The 22,125-nt window shown below is 43.8% G+C and overlaps 1 protein-coding gene across 1 annotated transcript in view; it reads right to left on the reverse strand.

Moving 5' to 3' along the window:
• lrpap1 (low density lipoprotein receptor-related protein associated protein 1) overlaps positions 1 to 22,125 on the reverse strand; it is a 118,243-nt gene that overhangs the window by 91,191 nt on the left and 4,927 nt on the right. Inside the window, exon 3 of the mRNA XM_084318651.1 lies at positions 9,126 to 9,256. Within this exon, the coding sequence (XP_084174777.1) occupies positions 9,126 to 9,256 (131 nt within the window). The remainder of the gene's footprint in view (positions 1 to 9,125; positions 9,257 to 22,125) is intronic.

A 22,125-nucleotide genomic window follows, 5' to 3' on the forward strand; every position in this document is an offset into this window, starting at 1 on the left:
ATAGCATAATTGTAAATTCTGTCATCATTGATATTATTTTAACAGCTAGGCAGACCCACAGCAGATAATATTGTTTTAACAGCTAGGCAGACCCACAGGAGATGGCGTAGTGAGCCTCGATTGCCACAATTAAGTGAGCATAAATATTTGTTGTCCATCTTTGATAAACTGACAGGGGTGATATATGCTCTATTCAGTATTTTATAGGGGTGGAACGGTACGCATTCGAACCGTGTACAGAACAATACACACGGTATACGAACGGTACGCATTCAGGGCATGTGTGTATTGTTCGGTTATATAACGTTACGTTAGCTACGAGCTAACTAACTTTAGCCGCGAGCTAACTACTGTTAGCCGCAAGCTAACCGTGGAAACGCTCACAGAGAAGTGACTCCACGACACCAGTTCGATTAGTGGGGAAGGGGGGTATATTGACGAGTTAATACTTTGACAAATGTTGCCTATATTTTTCAGTCAGTTCGGTCTTTGTGTGCCAAACATTATTAAAAGGTAAACCTTTTTTTTACCATAAATGAGAAGCATGTTTAAATCAGCAATGCCTCCCCTCTTGCTGTACCAAAATCTCTCCTAGCTCTAACCGTCACTGTCAAAATAATGTGCCTGATGTCAAATGGCCTCATTCTTTCAGTTTTTGCATGACTACGTCCTTGAGAATAACTGAAAAGTTGGATTATTTTTAGGCTATATATTTTATGTTGGTGTATGGTATTTTTGGAGTGTTACATTTAAAAAAAATCAAAAAACAACGTATACCGAACCGAAAACCGCAAACCTAAAACCGTGATACGAACCGAACCGTCGATTTTGTGAACCGTTCCACCCCTAGTATTTTAAACTATATGATCCTAAATAACACATTTAGATGCACTCAAAACTGATCTCTGATCTCCCACTGCACTGGACAGGAGTGCACTGAGGTCATGCTCAACACACAAGCCGGATAGTGGAATATGCATTAGGGGCAGCTCTATACATCAAACGATACATGTTTGAAACCATACCTCTTAACAAGGCGGCCATCTCAAAAGGCTAATCCCAACACAAGGCTGGAGTGCATCATGAGGCCATGGTCAGGTAGGCCAAACTGGTGTTGAAGTTGTTGAAAAGGCAGTATTTTTGTCATGAAAAATGTGTCCAACTGTAATAACTGCATTCTCTCACTATGCTCCCTTTTTATGGAATACGCTGCAAGTAAAACTTTGTCTAGAGGCACTTCCTACTGTAAATGCTTTTAAAGGTATGCTACGTGAAAGGGTATGCTACCCTTCATGAAACATGTAACTGTTTTTTACCTGATGCTATTGCTGATGTGATTATGCTCCTTGCCACTGCACAAATGGCCTTCTGTATTTATATTTATGTATGAATTGTATGTTTTTTGTTTAATGCCCTGTTTTATGTTGAAACTTGTTGTGTGCCGTGTTGGTCAGGACTCCCTGGAAGAAGAGATCATGTATCTCAATGGGACATTCCTGGATAAATAAAAGCTAAATAATTTTTTTTTTTTAATAAATAACGCCTCTGCCAGGTTTCATTAGTGTGCATCCTCCAGCTGATTACACCAGATGGGACATGATGGAAGAGAGAAGCCCTGGAAGCCAAGTCTCCTGTGCAGAAGCTTCACAATGTGACATGAAAAACCAATAATAATGTTATCCATTGACGGTGGCAGTTTGGGATGACACCACAGTGATACCAAAGAGATATTCTTATTCCAAGATATGATGGTCTTCTCAAGGCCAATCATAGATAACTCCAGGTAATCGTTTTATAGGCCCATATCAATGGGTCCTTTGCATCACATGAGTGAGAAATAATATTATTGATAAATGTCTAGTACTCCTAGGCCTCCTTATCTAGAATAAAGAGGGATTTAATGTCTTTTGAATCAACTCTTAAAGACTATTTCAAGGGGATGGAGGCCATGATGTAGGTGAGCCTTGGAAGAACGTTCATTTTAACGTCTCAGCTCTACCTCATAAAGGCAATGGCAGAGCCATCCATCTGTCGATGTCATCCTTAATGGACTGAAGGATACCAGGGCCGTTAACACATTGGGTGCCACACCCTTTTCAGGCCCCATCTATTCTCCACTTGCACAACCTAAAAGTAGGCACTTCCGGCTGACTTCCGGTTGCCAATGGTACTTCCTGTCCCATCCAAATACATTGGTTTTAGCTACTTTTCTCCCCTTATTTAAACAACTTTGTCGTCACAGAGAGGCAATGAAACGTTTGTATTATTATAGTATAGAATGTATTTAATAAGCAAACGTTTGTCAGCAGGGTTTTTGGGCGGTATTTCATGTAAAAACGTTCACTGTTAGTTTACTTGCTCACGCTAATTAAGGCTAATGCTGGATAACAGAAGGTAGCGCAAGAAACGACGCCGCAAAGTATTGTTTATAGTGCATTTCTTGCCACCTTATAGCATTTGTACATTTGTATGACAGTCTATAATGCTCCCGTGAGGTTTTTCCGGACGTTTTGGTAATGATTTTCACTATAAAATCATATTTCTAGATGACAGGAAGTTGATGAAAACTGGCCGGAATAGCTTTGAGCTAACGATCTTTGCCGATGCATTCCATTCTAAACGTAACGTTAGTTGTTCAAAACATTACCCGTCTATATAATTTGTTCCTCAACATTAGCTTCTAACTGTAGCAGGCTGCAGCTTGCTGGCTAACGTTAGCTTCTAACTGTAGCAGGCTGCAGCTTGCTGGCTAACGTTAGCTTCTAACTGTAGCAGGCTGCAGCTTGCTGGCTAACGTTAGCTTCTAACTGTAGCAAGCTGCAGCTTGCTGGCTAACGTTAGCTTCTAACTGTAGCAGGCTGCAGTTAGTTTACAAAACATTACCCGTCTATATAACGTTGAGGAACAAATTATATAGACGGGTAATGTTTTGAACAACTAACGTTACGTTTAGAATGGAATGCATCGGCAAAGATCGTTAGCTCAAAGCTATTCCGGACAGTTTATCAACTTCCTGTCATTTAGAAATATGATTTTATAGTGAAAATCATTACCAAAACGTCCGTAAAAACCTCACGGGAGCATTATAGACTGTCATACAAATGTACAAATGCTATAAGGTGGCAAGAAATGCACTATAAACAATACTTTGCGGCGTCGTTTCTTGCAATGCATCGGCAAAGATTGTTAGCTCAAAGCTATTCCGGACAGTTTTCATCAACTTCCTGTCATTTAGAAATATGATTTTAGAGTGAAAATCATTACCAAAACGTCCGGAAAAACCTCACAGGAGCATTATAGACTGTCATACAAATGTACAAATGCTATAAGGTGGCAAGAAATGCACTATAAACAATACTTTGCGGCGTCGTTTCTTGCAATGCATCGGCAAAGATCGTTAGCTCAAAGCTATTCCGGACAGTTTTCATCAACTTCCTGTCATTTAGAAATATGATTTTATAGTGAAAATCATTACCAAAACGTCCGGAAAAACCTCACGGGAGCATTATAGACTGTCATACAAATGTACAAATGCTATAAGGTGGCAAGAAATGCACTATAAACAATACTTTGCGGCGTCGTTTCTTGCAATGCATCGGCAAAGATCGTTAGCTCAAAGCTATTCCGGACAGTTTTCATCAACTTCCTGTCATTTAGAAATATGATTTTATAGTGAAAATCATTACCAAAACGTCCGGAAAAACCTCACGGGAGCATTATAGACTGTCATACAAATGTACAAATGCTATAAGGTGGCAAGAAATGCACTATAAACAATACTTTGCGGCGTCATTTCTTGCGCTAGCTTCTGTTAGCCAGCATTAGCCTTAATTAGCGTGAGCAAGTAAACTAACAGTGAACGTTTTTACATGAAATACAGCCCAAAAACCCTGCTGACAAACGTTTGCTTATTAAATACATTCTATACTATAATAATACAAACGTTTCATTGCCTCTCTGTGACGACAAAGTTGTTTAAATAAGGGGAGAAAAGTAGCTAAAACCAATGTATTTGGATGGGACAGGAAGTACCATTGGCAACCGGAAGTCAGCCGGAAGTGCCTACTATCAGGTTGTGCAAGTGGAGAATTCACTGCCACGCTTTAAAAGATAGGAGTCCGTCACCTTGTTTGTCGAGCTATAACTATATTCTATATTATAGCTATGGATACAATACTATGGTCATTTGACCGTGACTTTCTTCCGGTCAAGATGCAAAAAAATAGATCATTTTTCCATGCATACATTCACGCGTAATACCGTGGTGAATATGAGTATGTTTTTAGATCGGTCTGGGGTAATTCCCGAAATGCTGAGGAATAGCCTTATGCGTGTATTATACTATAACCGTTGCCATTTCTTGCCTGGACCCGCTATTATTCTCAAATCAAATCTATATCATAGGTATTATGTTTCATCATGAATGCATGAAAGGGGGGGGGGGGGGGGGTCGGTTTTTTATGCTTCGATCGTCACCAACGGCATACGTTGTGGACTAACGTTACACACACACGTTCGGATCGAGGTGAAGACATGCTTGGATCAACACAAGATTGATATCATATAGCCCTTACCTTGACTAGGATGTACCCCAAAAAGATTATTCCAATTATCTGATCGCTATTCCAAGTAGTGTCTCCAACATAATCCACCACACATCATGCATCGGGAGCATTTGATTCTTCTCAATCCGACCGTTATAACCGCTCCCCTTGCAAAAAAATAAATAAAACGACCCGGAGACATTAGATCGACGCACAGGCCAAGATAAAAGGTTTCAAAGGGTGCTCGATACCGCCGTCTAGCTGGATGCGGCCGGTATTGCACTTTGGCGACCTCAGACCCATTCCCTATGGTAACACCAGGCTCCCTGGATGGATAATGAATAAAAATATAGAAAAAAGGAAAAACGACCCAGAAACGTAAAAAGACGTTTTTCGCACTCTACGGTCGGGGCCCAGAAACGTATTAACACGTTTTTGGCACCCAAAGTGTTAAGGTGAGTTAACACTTTGGTCGCCAGGCTTATATTCACAATAAACCATCCCACGCCAGCTCTATTTGTCTATGGAGAAGTTCCCCTTCTTTGCAGGGCTATAACTTTTTAAATTGTATTGCTAAATTGACATTACTATGGCCCATTCAACGTCAAGTATCTATTGTTCAGGGTGTAGCAACGTTATACTTTTTCATTCACATATTCATACTAAAATATGGTCTAAAGTATAAGTATGTTTTTATCGTTTTCTGCAGCATTCTCCAGAACGTGATTTATAGCTCTAAATGCATTATATTGATGATCAAATACAGTTTGATAGCAATCCGCGCGAGAAAAAAAATTTCAAATGGACGTGCTTCTAGAAGTTACTACTTATCATCTGATGTTGACCGGTTGGGGGGGGGGGGGGGGGGTCGTTTATAATTCCGTGGCCAACGTTAGATGATTCATCTAGTGTGGGTGATATGATCATTAGAGCAGTTTGTATCGAACACGTTAAAAAATAACGCTGAAACTTACCGTAGCTTCCTCGTAGCGTTGGGCGATGAGCGTGGAGCAGAAATATTCCTATTATGGGATGTAGAAATATGCGATCCATCTCCAGGTTGTTTAATAGTATATACGTCCAAATCATGTTGTTTATCGAGTTATTTGTAACGGATTGCTATCCATTGTGTCTAGCTCGAGTCCTGGGACTATTAGCGAGTGATCGGACCGAATTGGAATGAGCACCAGCTTCCGTTTCCTGTTTCCGGTTTGGGCGATCCGCCGATCGGCCACCAGATGGCGCTCTTGAACCGTTGGAGAGTTGAGAGGGGATCAACAGTAGATCTCAAGTCTCCGGGGGAGAAATATGATTGCGATCACAGATTTTTGAAATATTGATATCAAAGACGTGGTACGGCGTCTTTGGCAGAATGAGCATGGCGGGGAATGACGTGGTAAGGCGTTTTTGGCGACCATAGTGTTAATAAATTCACTCTGAAAATCTGCTCCGCTCTGATAAACGGACGCTTCGGTCAGAGCGTCCAGTGTGCACTCTGAGCCCTCAGAATTTCTGAACAACTTGAGTGCACTCGCTCTGACACTGGTAGTAAATAGAGTGCATAGTGTTGTATGTGCCTCCCTGTATTGTAAATAGTTCATATGTCTGTTGTCACTACTGTATGTATAATTGTAAATAAATATTGTTGTCAATATTTATTTACCAAATGTATGTGCAATTGTTTAATTTCAGCTCAGTGTAGAGAAATGCACCGATACTAACAACCGCCTTACTGCGTGCATCTATGACGACACTCTTGACACCACGTATCCCTGACACGCTCGCCCCGCGACAACACTAATAGTTTCGGGGGGCCTACCCCCCCCCCCTGAAATAAATCCTAGGGGAAACACTGTAATTGTAAATTGACTATGTATGCCAGTGGTCACCAACCTTTTTAAGCCCAAGATCACTTTTATTTTTTTTGGTAAAGGCAAGATCTACCTATTGAAGCGTTGAGAGAAAAAAACCGCCAAGATTGTACTTTAAACTAAATGACTTTTATTTGCCTGTATTCTAATTACATGCAATGCTTTGGTCCAACATTAAAACGTCAAAGTAGAACTATTATGTACTTTCTCAGTCAGTGCTAAGTGCAGTCATCTTATGCAGCATCACTTTTCACATCAAAACAAAAGTAGAACTGTAATGTGGACTTTCTCATATTATTAACATTGACAAACATATTTACAATTAGCATTTTATAAAGTAGAACTGTAATGTGTACTTTCTCAGTCAGTGCTAAGTGCAGTCAGTGCTAAGTGCAGCATCACTTTTCACATCAGAACAAAAGTAGAACTGTAATGTGGACTCTCATATTATTAACATTGACAAACATATTTACAATTAGCATTTTATAAAGTAGAACTGTAATGTGTACTTTCTCAGTCAGTGCTAAGTGCAACATCACTTTTCACATCAAAACAAAAGTAGAACTGTAATGTGTACTTTCTCAGTCAGTGCTAAGTGCAGTCAGTGCTAAGTGCAGCATCATTTTCACATCAAAACAAAAGTAGAACTGTATGTGTACTTTCTCAGTCAGTGCTAAGTGCAGCATCACTTTTCACATCAAAACAAAAGTAGAACTGTAATGTGGACTCTCAGGGTAAGATAAATACAAAAATAAAAAAAATAACGGTTTTTTTTTTTCGTGGAAAGATCTACAGGGACAGTCTCAAAGATCGACCAGTCGATCAAGATCGACGGGTTGGTGACCACTGATGTATGCTAATGACATTTAGTTAACCTTGAGCAGACAGGCGATTGGTTGATTTATTCGGCAGTTTGTGAAAATTTATTTGAACAAAAGTGAGGCAATACCACTCAACTCTCATACATTAAAATCTGATCTCATGGGAGCCCCATTCATTTGGAAAATAAAGGGTATGAAATACCTGGGAATAAATATCATATGTTCCATTACCAAAATGTTTCATGATCTTAAAGGGGCACAGTTTTGCACATTATTCATTTAGTTTGACAGTTATTGAGAGTAAATGAGTTTGAATAAGGCCACCAGTGATGTCATTGTGGACATTGTCCCTATAAGACAAGCTATTGCTATATTTCATCTACATCATTTCACAGTGCTGTAATTAACACGACACAAGGATTCAGTGTCCCCAATGACATCACTGGTGGCCATATTCAAACTCATTACTCTCAATAACTGTCAAACTAAATTAATGTGTGCAAAACTGTTTTAGAGTTTTTGGATGTGTGTGAGATTATGTGTGTAATGTGTAATAAATAGGGATGCACGATAATTATCGGGTCAATAATTATCGGGCCGATATCAGCAATTATGACGTCATCCTGATAAAAGTATTGATAGCTCCGATAATATATTTTGTTATATATATATATATATATATATATATATATATATATATATATATATATATTTACACCGTTTAAAAAAAAACGTTTTTCTTTTCATGTCAACGTTCACACGCACAATATATGCTTACTTAGGATTTGACTTGATTCAACAACAAAGCAGTCGGGGCAATGGCAAGCCGAAAACGGTCGAAAATGTGGTTATTTGAAGTTTGGATTTTTCTTTTTTACAACTGAGGTAGGTAGATTACATTTTTAGAGACTAAAGTACAGAAAAAAGGTACCGTTGGGTACCGGTATCGATTCACAGGTACCGGTACCGTATCGGTTCAAATGTGAACGGTACCCATCCCTACTGACAAAGCACAATACCTGTTGGTTTTTAGTTCACTCATTGTTCAGGGAAACACATAGTTAATGACATTGACGGATTGTGAATTTTGTGATTGACTCAAATTATATTTATTTGGAAAAATAAATATAGTCACTTTATTTGAAGAGTCAAAACTGTTCTCTTGGCTTTGTTTTCTTCATAGTAGTAACGCTCATGTCATGATAAATCTGGTTAGGTCAAAACTACAGGAATATACATACAAAAAATATTATAATACAATAAATATATATATATATCGGTTATCGGTATCGACCTTGAGGAGCAGAAAGTTATCGGTATCGATATCGGGGTCAAAAAATCAATATCGTGCACCCCTAGTAATAAATCAGAAGTTTTTTGGTGAAGTGTCCCTTTAGACAGATAGGCATACTGTAGCCTGAATCTTTCTAGTCCAGTCAGGTTGCATGCTGATGGAATGGCCGTTCCTAATCACAGGATCTTTGAGATGGGCTGGGGATGTCCACATCAAAGAGGGCAGCTTTTTAAAATATAAAGTCCTACATGTACAATCCAATGTATGATATGAACTTAAACCATTAGCTTGACTTCACAGAGAGAAAAAAAAGAAATGGTTGAGCTAGAATCCATTTTCCTCCATTAGAGAGATCGAACATGAATGCTAAATAAAAGAAGATCAATGTTTGCTTTGAGTTACTGAAGATACATGAAGATATTGATCGTGGTATCAACATTCTAGGAGACCAAGAGATTCTCTGACATCAATATCCTGTTTTAGCCTGGTATCAAGCTCAAACTGTCGTACAGACCAATTTCATCTCCCAGACACTCAAACACAAATACAAACACAAAGACATACATTGCACACACAGACACACACACGCACACACCTTATTCCAAAGTTTGTCCAGTCTGGGGTCGTCGAACATGTCTCCCTCCTTGACATCATGGTCCTTCAGGGAGTTGCTTTCCATGGGCCGAGTGTCTCTCTTCCCATCCATTCCATACTTGGCCAGGATCACTGGACCACAGGAGAACATTTTACAAAAAAAATTACATTATTTTTAATGGTCAATACATTTCTTCTAGTCTTCAAGGCTACAGTTTATTTAAAAAACGTTATTTATTTAACCAGGAGAAAGCTTGGTCAAGACAGGCAACGGCTCATTTAAGAATTGCAGGAACATCTTTTAACAATTTGCAGACGATTCCATTTACAGATCGCAAGGTTGAATACAAGGCACAAATCATCAGTCCAGAAGCACACAGGGGCAATCAGCTCAGTCAAAACAAATGGCAGCCTGATTTGCCTCTGCTTTCAGTTCAGTCAGAAAGGATTTAAATGCACAGCTCCATACGCTTTAGCCTAAATCATCCTGCAATAGATCCCAAGCAGAGGGAAGCAGCACACTTAAAAGCCCCTCTACCCAATCAAGAAACGTGAAATGGCCACGCAGTAGGGCAAATTCATCCATTCTCTCTTCCATTCTATCCGACACATACACCATTTAGCCTAACAGTACAGTACATTGTTTGCCATTACATAGGGAACTGTTGTCTAGTGACAATAACTTCCTCCCATTGACGCCAAAAGCCACTATTCATTCTATAGCCTATTAGTATGTCAGCCACTGGCTGCAGTTTACCCCCCCCCCCCCTCCCCTCACCATGGTTCCCTTTGTTCTAGCCTTTGTAATTATGTCATTTGTCAGGGGGATCTTCCATAGTAAGATCTGGGCCAGTCAGCCGACAGTCAGGAATTAATTTAGTCAAACTAGTCGATGGTAGCTTATCAGAACAGACCAGAGTGACTACTCCTCTCTCCTCTCCTTTCTCTTGACAGCAGCACACCACATGCAGATGTGCCCACAGGTCCTTTTTTACACACAGTAGGGCTGCAACTAACGATTATTTTGGTAGTCGACTAATCTGTCGATATTTTTTTCGATTAGTCGACTAATCTAGCGATTATTTCTGTCACACCCTCCATCTCTGCTTCCTGTGGGCGCGGCTCCTTTTCCGGGCTCTTAGCAGACTTCTTAGCTTAACATAACAGACCGACAGTAAGTTTGGGGGAACTAATGGGATAACTGGGGTTGCAACAAAAGTGCAACTAGGGCTAAAAACACAATGAAATAAAATAATAATAATAAATAATATATCCTTCTTAGCAGACTTCTTAGCTTAACATCCCAGGGAACTAATGGGATAACTGGGGATGTTGTTTGCTCCTGACAAGAGTCTCAAAGTCTGGGGTGATGGTAGACAAAGCAACTCTGAGGTCATGCTCAATGTCCAATCTGTTCCTCTGCTTTGTCTTCAGCTGGACCAGAGCTGAGAAGCCACTTTCACAAAGAGACTTACAAGTTTTGTACGACAAGACAGCAGGAAGGGTACAATTCTATCAGTTCATCAAAGTGTTCAAACTTGTATGTTACAGTGTATATTAGCAAGAGTGCATAACGACCATTTATTAATCAAAACGATGCTGAGAAGCTAATTCATGCATTCATATCTAGCCGGTTAGACTACTGTAATGCACTTTTTACAGGTCTCCCTAAGAAAACCACAGAGAGGCTTCAGCTAATCCAAAACTCTGCAGCCGGACTGCTTACTAGAACCAAAAAGAGAGAGCACATTAGTCCAGTCTTAGCTGCTTTACACTGGCTTCCTGTAACATTTAGAATTGACTTCAAGGTCCTTCTCCTTACATACAAAGCTCTAAATGGACAGGGACCTAGCTACATCGCCAACACTCTAATAAATTACAGGCCAGCAAGAACACTGCGATCATCAGCTGCTGGACTACTAAAGGCTCCCAGAAACAGTCAAAAGAGGATCGGTAATGCAGCCTTTATCAACTATGCCCCAAAACTATGTAACAAACTACCCCAAAACATCAGGGAAGCCAACTCGCTAGACATCTTCAAAAGAACTATCTCTTTGCTCAGGCATTTAAATGAAACATCAGGGATATCCTGACACAAATTGTACTTTACCTGCACTATTCTTACCCTACCTACACTTCCTATCAAATTCATGTGTTGGTTCTATGCACTGTCATTTTAAGAGCACTGCTCTGTTGTAATAAAAAATTGAACCATTTTATCAACTTTTGACTTCTTACTGATGCACTGCTCTGTTGTATGTTAAATACCCTGTTGTTGTATGTCCGTTCTATTTTATAATTTTTTGGCTATTTTTAAACTGAAGCCAACAGCACTTTGTTTTTACTCTGTCTATTCTATTTTTATTATTTGTATTACTGAATCAAACTGTAAACAGAAAGGCCTATTGGGATGCTAGATCCTAATGTGAAACACTGTGATTTACCTTACCTTGCTACTAGGGATGCCCCGATCGATCGGCCACCGATCGTTATCGGCCGATAATCAGTATAAATATGCGATCGGTGATCGGTGATAATGCTTTATTTTCGCCGATCGTCAAAACCGATCAATGACACGGAAAACATGATCCAATTCTCTGCGGAGTTCACTCACTCTTCTCTCCACAGTGCTGCTTGCATACGGCTCCTCCTTCTCCTCCAGGCCCTCCCGCACCCATTGTTTACATGGGTGCGGGAGGGGCTGGAGGAGAAGGAGGAGCCTCCGGCAACAGTCTGCTCTAGTAGTGTATGCGACGTGAGCTAACGTTGGCTACCTACCAAGCCGTTGGCTACCTAACGTTACTGTTTAAACTAAATGACCCAGTGACTACATGAGGCATTGTTAACGGTATCTAGCCGGCTAGCTACTGATAGCTCCTGATATCAACAAATGCTCCAGCAAGTCTAGTAGTGCATGATAGCTCACGTTAGCTCATTTTCGGGGCTACATGTGAATGTGATCAATAGGGTCCAGCTGCAGCTCCGGAGAATCCTGGCCGTAGCTGGAGGCTACTCGAGTACACACAGACAGTGGAGCTGTTTGCAGATAGCGAACATTTTGACTTGTTGCGTGGTGGAGATGTCTCGCAGATAATACAACTACAAGTATGATTATATAATATATATATTTTATAAAAATAAAAAATAAATATAAAATTATTATTATTATTTTTTAAATAAAAAACGATCAATATCGGATCGGTATCGGCCGATATGGCTCAAGACGATCGGTGATCGGTATCGGTGGCAAAAAACGTGATCGGGGCATCCCTACTTGCTACCTCTCTATCTTTTTTTATGCTCGCTTATGCCTGTATTTTTTACTGTTGTGAAGCACTTTGAACTGCAACTTCTGTATGAAAAGTGCTATACAAATAAAGTTTATTATTTATTATTATAACAGTAGAAGACAGTAAGAAGGTTCGTAATTTTTTTCTTCATTTCAGATATTGGTGGGAAGTTCGTTCCACCATTGTGGAGCAAAGACCGAGAATAGGCGGCTTCTCTTTGATGACCCTCCCGGAGCTCGGACAGGAGTGGGTCTGAGGCGGCCAGAAGATGTAGAGTGGAGGGGTCTTGTATTGAGAGTTTAGAGACCATTGACCGGAGGTAGGCGGGAGCCGTTCCCTTCGCTGTGCGATATGCCAGGTCGAGGACCTTGAATGACTTGATTGATTGATTGATTGAAAACTTTATTAACAGATTGCAGAATGGGTACAATACAGTACAGTATACACACAATTGTTAAGGGGATGCAGACCAGAGAAAGATTTTCGTCTTGTTTACATCAGGGTCCCCCATTTTCAATTCATCAGGATATGCGATCCTGACTTGACCTTGACTCTAATATCTGGCTCATATCTGAATGACATATTTCCTCCTTCTACATGGGACTCCCATTCAAATGTGATCTTCTACAGAGAACAGCTGACGTTATATAAATAGGGGAAACAGTGACAGTCACAAACACAGAAGTGTTACAGTAACAGAGGCGAATGAAATGGCTAAAGATAATCTAACACTGCCAACATCAAAAGAGGGACTTTGAGATAAGAAGAACTTTGTCTATGTGAAGATGTTACTTTGTTGCAACAGAACAGCACAGTAACGGATAAAAATACCAAAAAGAAGAACAGGTAAAAAAAGGAAAGATGTATGTCTGTGTTATGTGGGGGTATGTTTGTGCCCTGATCAGGCGCTCCTAATGTGAGTTGTCATGTCTAGATGTAGTCCTCTGTCATGGTGTGTAGTCCCTATTGTTTTCCCCCCCAGGTGTACCCAATTACCATTACCCCAGGTGTGTGTTGTCTCGTCATTCCCTTGTGTATAAGTAGTCTGTCATCCCTTCCGTCTGGTGCTAATCCTGTCTGTATAGTTCTGTGTTTGTCTGTTTATTATTTGATGTTTATTATTTGATTTGACATTGTCGTGTGTGGGACCCATGTTTTAGACCCCCTTGGCAAATACTTCTCCAATAGGGAGCGTTCTCAACCAGCTAGGGCAGTTGGACCATTTTATATATGGTGCCTTCCATCGCCTGGGGACACACCACATGCGGTCGGGGTATTAGAAGGACCCTGTCAGGCTCCTCCTAGGCCGGCGTGTGTATAGTGTTTACTTATATAGGGGTGCTATAGTGAGGGTTGAGAACGTTTGGGGATGGTTTTTTTTTTTTTTTGACACATGACAGTGGTTGATTTGCGAATACCTCTAGGTGTGGAGGCGTTGGGCGGTCATGCCAGTTGTAACTGAGGGGTACAATTCCCTGACTGTATTGAGAGTATGGTATTATTAAACCACTACTTAGTTATGTACTTTAATTACTGGCCATACAGTACATGAATATATCTGGTGAACACCCACACAAGAATACGGCAATGACATAAAGTTCTAGTTAGAGGGATTTATTATTATTAGAGCAAGCAACGGTAGGTTACAGATTGAGAATTATACTTGCGCTTGTAAGGCGAAGAACACTTAAAGTAGGTCAAGAGCGCAAGTCAATGAGAATAGTAAGATGGGTCTAAACTGACGCCACCTGTAGTATAGCAACTACGTAAGGCACACTAGTACCAGCTGGAGACACTGGGGGGGTTCCCTCCGGGTGTAAGCCGGCAGGGTAGAGGAATGTTCGGGTGCAAAGTCTGGGTCAATACAGGAGCCGGTGCATATAATCCATTGATCGGCAGCCAAAGCAACAGCTATAATCCAGTATGCTCGACAGCATGGATGAAAGCTAGCCAGCCTCTGGTCCTAGAGGCGGGCTCGAGGGTGCTCCTCACAGGGGTAGATCCCACACGATAGTGGGGTAGACGGTTCTCTGCTCCAGCAGCCACGGTACCAAAGCAATATAATCCAACCAGAAAATGGTTCTGCATTCGCCGGTGTAGATTCTCCTGTGCACTATACTTCACATTAAACTAGGTTGAACTTGACGTTACTTCACCAAACTATGACACTTTACTATCCTATTCGCACATGTTCTAAGTGCTCTATTTAGACGCAAGGTTGCTCACTTCATTTGGTCGTTGACTCGTGGTGAAGGCTTTACTAGTAATGAACGAACTGATACTTTGAACGAATTGCTGCTGTTTCCACCTGCGCCGTATTTATACGCAAGGTGAATTATCTAGTGCCAACCTCAGTTCTGTCTCGTATTACTGCGCAAACCTGGACATGTTGAGACATGCCTTGGCGTTGCCTTTGAACTTGCCATTGGGGGTATGGTCGTTGGCGCCTAGGGGTCGCTGTCCAATAGGAGAACGAATATTATGGTCTGGTTTGTACCCAGGCAAAGGGACATTCCGTGTATATATACAAGGAATATACAAGGGACATCAAACGATATACAAATATTATACAAGGGATCTCAAGCAATAAATATATATATTCGGTTTAATCTGACCCTTTGTAACACCAGTGCTTGCTTATATTGCTTACATACAGTACCAGGGTTTTGGTAGTGGAGCGGTGGCTGAAGTAGGTAGGGACCAGGACTATACAGACGCATAGGGTGAAGCCGTTTTTCTTTTGTTTGTTGTTGTTTTTTAGGGGTTGATTGTTTTCATTTTTTTTTTTTATATATATGGTGGTTGTAGGTATCTCTCTCTTTCTCCTCCCCTGTTCCTCCTCTGTTAAAAAATGCCAGTGACAGTGGCAGATTTTGTGCGTAGGCCGACAGTGGGGTTGTTAGGCGTGTGCACGAAAGATGAGCTGGCGGGGATAGCAGAGCATTATGGGGTTAAGCTGGCCCCGGGTAGGAAGGCACAGCAGCGGGGGATATTGGTAGAGGCTCTGACCACCCAAGAGGTGGTGCATGACGATACCGATGAGGAGTTAGATCAAGTCTCTGATGGCTCTCTGGGGCTGCGAAAGGTTCAAGCGTGAGGAGGCGGACCGTGTGCGCGCGGAGGCGGAACGTGTGCATGCGCGCGAGTTGGAGCGTGTTGACCGTGACCAAGCCGAGGCGGAGCGCACTCACGCTCAAGCTTAGGAGGCTTGGGGCAGAGGTGCGCCCACACCTTGATAGGTTCGATGTGACCAAATATCTACGTCTCGTGCTGCAGTTTCTAGAGAAGGATGTGGATAAATATTTTTCCATGTTTGAAAATGTGGCCACGACACTGAGGTGGCCGGCTGAACACTGGACGTTGCTGCTCCAGAGTGCTCTTACGGGAAAAGCCCAACATGTGTATGCGTCCCTGTGCCCGAATACCCAAGACTACAGGGCGGTCAAAGCTGCGATTCTCAGGGCGTATGAGCTGGTGCCTGAGGCGTACAGACAGCGGTTCAGGGCTCTGAGAAAGGGCAGCTCGCAGACTTATGTGGAGTTTGCGTATGAGAAAGAGCTGTTGTTTGACCGGTGGTGCGCGTCGGAGAAGGTGGACACCCTGCTTAAGATGCGAGAGCTCGTGCTCCTTGAGGAGTTCAAAACGTATTGTTTGCCCGATAATGTTGCTATGTACATGAATGAGCATAAGGTGACTGAGTGTTCGGTGACTGCGACCCTGGCGGATGAGTTTGTGCTAACGCACAAGACACTCTTTGACAGGCCAAGTTACCCTGTACGCAATGTGGAGAGTAGGCCGAGGTGGGGTTTCGGCGACAAGACTGTGGGCACTGGTGGTATCAGTGGGGGCGAGGCAGTTGAGCGGGGCGCGAGGTCTGAAACACGTGAGTGTTTTAACTGTGGAAAACGAGGCCATATAAAAAGGAAAATTGTTTTGCCCTTACTCGCCCCAGTAAGCAGATTTCGTTGGTGATGGCACCCACACGCACATCGGTTGAGTATGACAAAATCGGTGAGGATATTAAAGCTTACCTACCGTTTATCAGCGGGGGTTTTGTATCCTTGGCTAGTGATGGGGTGAGGGTTCCTGTGACCATATTAAGGGACACGGCTGCATCCCAGTCATTTATTCGGGGGGGATGTGTTGCCCTTCGACAGTAGTTCAGAGGTGGATGCTGGGATAACAGTTAGGTCTTTTGGGATGCATGTGATGAAGGTCCCGCTTCACATTGTCCACCTGACATCTGAGTTGGTGTCGGGCCCGGTCGTCATTGGGGTAGAAAGTTGCTTCCCGGTTGCGGGGGTGTCACTAATCCTCGGGAACGATTTGGCAGGGGGTAGGGTCCTCGTGAAGGCAGATGTGACTTGTGTGCCAGCAGTCTGGTGCTGTAGACACCCTGGCAGAGGCGTATCCGAGGGTGTTCTCTTCATGTGCGGTGACGCGAGCCATGGTTGTTAGAGCTCGGGCCGAGGAAGAGGCCGATGTGGACTTGTTCGATACCATAGTAGCGGCTGACGGCGAGGAGCCTGAGAGGGAGGGGGCGCTCCAGGGGCAGCCTGGCTCGTTGTTATTGTCTCGGCTTGCCCCTACAGTTGACCAACTTGAGTCTGATGACGCTGTTTCTTCTGTTTCAGCCGGTTCGTTGCTGAACACTACTTCCTCGGCTGAAGTTGCCAGTAGCGCGGCTGAGTTCTCTTTCGCTCATGAGGAACTTATCGCAGAACAGGGTAGGGATTCAAGCCTGTCGGAGCTTTTTGCGTCCGCTGTGGGGGAAGGAGAGAGTAAGGGTCTTAAAAGCTGTTACGTCCTGGGAGACGGGGTGTTGCTGCGTAAATGGTCCCCTGATCCGGATGAGTCATTGGGGAATGATTGGAATGTGGTGACGCAGGTTGTGGTTCCGTTTAAGTACTGTCATGATATCCTTTGTTTGGCTCACGATCATAGGCTCGCAGGGCATTTGGGGGTCAACAAGACATTCGATAGGGTGCTGCGTAATTCTTTTTGGCCAGGGTTAAAACGGGATGTGGCGCAGCACTGCAGGGGGTGTTCTACGTGTCAAATAGTGGGGAAACCCAATGACGTCATTCCACGGGCGCCGCTCTATCCTATCCCGGCAGTGGGGGAACCCTTTGAGAGGCAGGTAATAGCTTTCTTTTGACCATTATGTGTGCCAACACACGTTTCCCTGAAGCGATTCCGTTGAAACGGATAACGGCTAAGACAGTGTCACAGGCCTTGGTGAGGTTCTTCTCTGTGTTCGGTTTACCTCGCGTGGTCCAATCCGATCAAGGGACGAATTTCTTGTCTCGTATCTTCTCGCAGGTTTTGAAACAGCTGGATATATCACATAGCTTCTCTAGTCCATATCACCCGGAGTCACAGAGGGCGTTAGAAAGATTCCACTCCACGTTGAAGACTATGCTTCGGGCGTTCTGTCGTGATACAGAGGATGATTGGGATGAAGGGGTTCATTTGATGTTGTTTGCCACAAGGGAAGTGGTACAGGAATCTTTGGGTTTCAGCCCTGCGGAGTTGGTGTTTGCACATTCTGTGAGGGGGCTAGGGAGGGGGTTGGACACCCCGAACCTTGGCCTTCAACAGGCGGCGGTGGGGCTGTGAAGTCCCGAGGGCACGTTAAAGACAGAATATAGTGCTGGGGAGATACTGAAGGGCCCCCGTGTCTGATGAGGTATGAGTCAACATACCACCGTGGTACCGTCTAGTCGGCGTGTGTGTCGCACACGCAAGTGTGGGGGCAGCACGTGGTACGTGGACGACAGTCCACACCTAGCAGAGGGTGTTCTCTCTGTGAACAGGCAAGGCGGGTGAAAATGGTCAAAATGTCCATACCCATAGCAAAGTGGGGTGGGGATCAGACCGTCGGTTCCTACCTGGGTGGCCGATTACCACTACAGGGTCTGGGGTCGCTGTCGACTGGGTCACCTGCCGGTCGGATCGCATATGGCAGTAAGACCACGGTGAGGGCCGCCGCGTTCGGCTCAATGTACAGTCAGGCCACTATAAGCTGAAACCGAGTGAGCTAGTAAGCGAGTAGTGTTTCTGTGATCGGTGGGTTTGAAAAGAAAACACCGGGAAGCAGAAGGCTATGGTCTGTCTGTCCAGAGGGGTCTGGATGGTCAGGCCTAGGGGTGGGAAGAGACCTAGCCTAGGAACTGCACCCTGGTGTGGGAGGTTCAAAGGGTCAAAGCGCGCTCAGGTTGTTGAGGGAGAAGTGGTTGGGGGAGAGTGAGCCGAAAAACCTGTTGGACTATGTCTGTGGCTTTAGGGAAAAGCTGAAGAGGGCATGTGATCTGGCGAGAACAAATCTGATCGACACACAAAAACGGATGAAGAGGTGGTATGATAGGAAGGCTCGGGATAGGACGTTTGTGTCAGGGGAGAGGGTCTTGGTGTTACTTCCGGTAACAGGGTCCAGTCTACAGGCTCAGTTTAGTGGACCGTATCGGGTTAGGGAAAAGGTAGGGGAGCTGAATTACCTTATTGAGACACCGGATCGTGGGCGGAAGACCCGCCTGTGTCATATTAATATGATTAAGCCGTTTCATACAAGGGGTCCTGTGGCCAGTACTGTGGTGGCCGCTATGCCGGTGTCGGCTTGTGTGTTGGCCCCATCTAGTGTCGATAGGAGTAATGACAGTCTCTTTCTTTCAGACGGCGATGGTGGGCTGGAGGATGACGTGATTATCCCGTCTAAAGCGGTTGTGGAGGGCCGTCTTACAAACACGGAGTCTTTGGTCACTCTTGGCTGTCGTCTGGGCCATTTGTCAGAGCTACAGCAAGCTGATATCATGGGCCTGGTTAGGACTCACGGCGAACTTTTCTCGGATATCCCTTCGCGCACGAGTGTCTTGTATCATGACATTGATGTGGGGGAGGCAGTGCCCATTAAACAGCACGCATATCGCGTGAATCCACACAAACGCGCACGGTTACAAAAAGAGGTGGAATATATGCTCGCTAACGGCATCGCTGAGCCCAGCTTCAGCCCGTGGAGCTCGCCGTGCTTGTTGGTGGATAAATCTGATAAGACGGATAGATTTTGCACTGATTTTCGTCGGGTAAATAATGTGACTAGACCAGATAGTTTCCCGTTGCCCAGGATGGAGGACTGTGTCGACAGGGTGGGGGGCGCGTCTTTTGTAACTAAGTTGGATTTGCTAAAAGGGTACTGGCAGGTGCCACTTACGAACCGGGCTAAACTGATTTCTGCATTCGTGACACCTGACAGTTTCCTGCAATACACGGTGATGCCGTTTGGGATGCGCAACGCGCCTGCGACCTTCCAGAGGTTGGTCAATTATGTGCTGTCGGGCGTGGCTTGTTGTGCGGCCTACCTCGACGACCTCGTCATTTACTCTGACGATTGGGAGGGGCACATAGCTAGTTTGCGGGAGGTGTTTGGACGGCTTGTTGGGGCGAACTTGACACTGAACCTGGCCAAGTGCGAGTTTGGCAGGGCGACCGTCACCTATCTTGGCAAGGTAGTGGGGCGGGGGGAGGTCCGCCCTGTCCATTCTAAGGTGGAGGCTATACTTGGTTTCCCAGAGCCAGCTACACGTCGGGATCTCCGGTGCTTTCTGGGGATGACGGGGTATTATAGGGGGTTTTGTAGGAACTTTTCGGCGGTAGCCTCTCCCCTTACAGATCTGCTGAGCCCGAAGATCCCGTTTCAGTGGACTCCTAGGTGTTCCTTCGCGTTTCAACAGTTGAAGTCCATTCTGGTCAGTGCCCCTGTCCTTGCGGCGCCTGTGTTCACGAGGCCTTTTAAATTGGCGGTGGATGCTAGCGAGTTGGGCGCTGGCGCAGTGCTCTTGCAGGATGATGACGGAGGTATTGAGCACCCGGTGTCATACTTCTCGAGGAAGTTTAATATACACCAGAGGCGTTACTCGACCATCGAGTAGGAGGCATTGGCTTTGATTCTGGCCCTCTCCCATTTTGAGGTGTATGTTGGCTCCTCTCAATCACCTATTAAAATTTACACGGACCACAATCCGTTGGTCTTTATAGGCAGGATGCAGAATTCGAACCAGCGGCTGATGCGCTGGAGCCTCTTCCTGCAAGCCTTTGATGTGGAGGTGGTGCATGTCAAGGGCAAGGACAATGTGTTGGCTGACGCGTTGTCACGACTGTAGTCAGTGGTGGGGTGTGGGTTTTGTGCTGTGCTTCTGGGGGGGGGGGTTGTGTGAGAGGTGTTGTTGTCGTTTTGTTTTTGCTTTTTGTTGATTTTGTTCTGTGTTCCAGGAGTCGGGAGTGATGAGGAGTAAGGCTGAGGCTGTCCATTCTCCTTACCTGGTTGATCAGGGACTTTATTGATGGATTGCAGGGTGCAGTGCGGGGCAGCTCAATATGCACAGTTGTTGGGGGGATGCGGACCGGAGGGCGACTTTCGTCTTGTTTACATCAGGGTTCCCCATTTATCGACCGCTATTTCTTTTTTCCCCTTTATTTATTTATGTACAGGTTTTCTTGTTTATGTCCATTTCCCCATTTCACTTTGGGGTTATGGCCATACATTTGAGGGGGGGGGGGGGGGGGTGTTATGTGTGTTTGTGCCCTGATCAGGCGCTCCTAATGTGAGTTGTCATGTCTAGATGTAGTCCTCTGTCATGGTGTGTAGTCCCTATTGTTTTCCCCCCAGGTGTACCCAATTACCATTACCCCAGGTGTGTGTTGTCTCGTCATTCCCTTGTGTATAAGTAGTCTGTCATCCCTTCCATCTGGTGCTGATCCTGTCTGTATAGTTCTGTGTTTGTCTGTTTATTATTTGATGTTCATTTTTGTTACGAAACCATGGTAACTATAAATTAAATATTCTTTATTTAGATACTTTGGCTGCCGTCTCTTTATTATGTATCATTGACCAGATAACAAGCCTTCCTGTAGTCAATGGTTACGTAATAGTCTGCCTTGTCTGGATATATACGAGTATACTAACTGTATACAAGTATCCGGATCTTTATATGTATAAAATGTAACTATGTACAGGGTTGGTGCAAAAGAGAAAAGAGTTACATATACATAGCAGATGTACAAGGCTACAGATATGCAGGCTATAAATATATATATAAAAACTGTGTGCAAGAATAGCAAAGAATTTTGGCTGAGCAGTGCAAAAATGACCAGCGGTGAATATGATTAAAGATAAGATAGGTAGGAAGAACCTTATTGTCCCCGTGGAGAAAGTATTCTACTGCATAAAGAAATATCCCGTTAATCATGATAGCAAGGTAGAAGAAAAAATGTAAAGGTTTGCTTTTTTAAATGGTAATATTGGGATGGGTATTGGTATCCACACCTTTCCACATACCTAGTATTTTACTTCCTGGCCTCATAAATGTGCTCTACTGCTCGCTGAATCAGCGCTTTCTTGAGCCAGCAAGCCCATCGATGTCACTTATTAACTAGTCTCATCCACAGTGTGTGTTGTCTTGTCGCCTCCATACACGTCTGTGCACTGCTGAATGACTAGCTCCTATAAACTGAGAGAAGTAAAGGAATTTCCTTTTTGCATTTTTGTTCCATGTTGAGCAGCATGCTCCATATCATTAGTTGTTCTGATGCATGCATTGAATGAGCTGCTTAGTGCTTTGCAATCGGCTCCAAGTTTCATAAACCTTTTCCCCAAGCGTTCTTGGAATGTAAATAGGTGCGGACGTGCTGCTTGATAAAAGCAGAAAACAGAATGTT

The sequence above is a fragment of the Notolepis coatsorum genome (genome assembly GCF_963971535.1).
Source record: "Notolepis coatsorum genome assembly, chromosome: 7".
NCBI lineage: Eukaryota > Metazoa > Chordata > Actinopteri > Aulopiformes > Paralepididae > Notolepis > Notolepis coatsorum.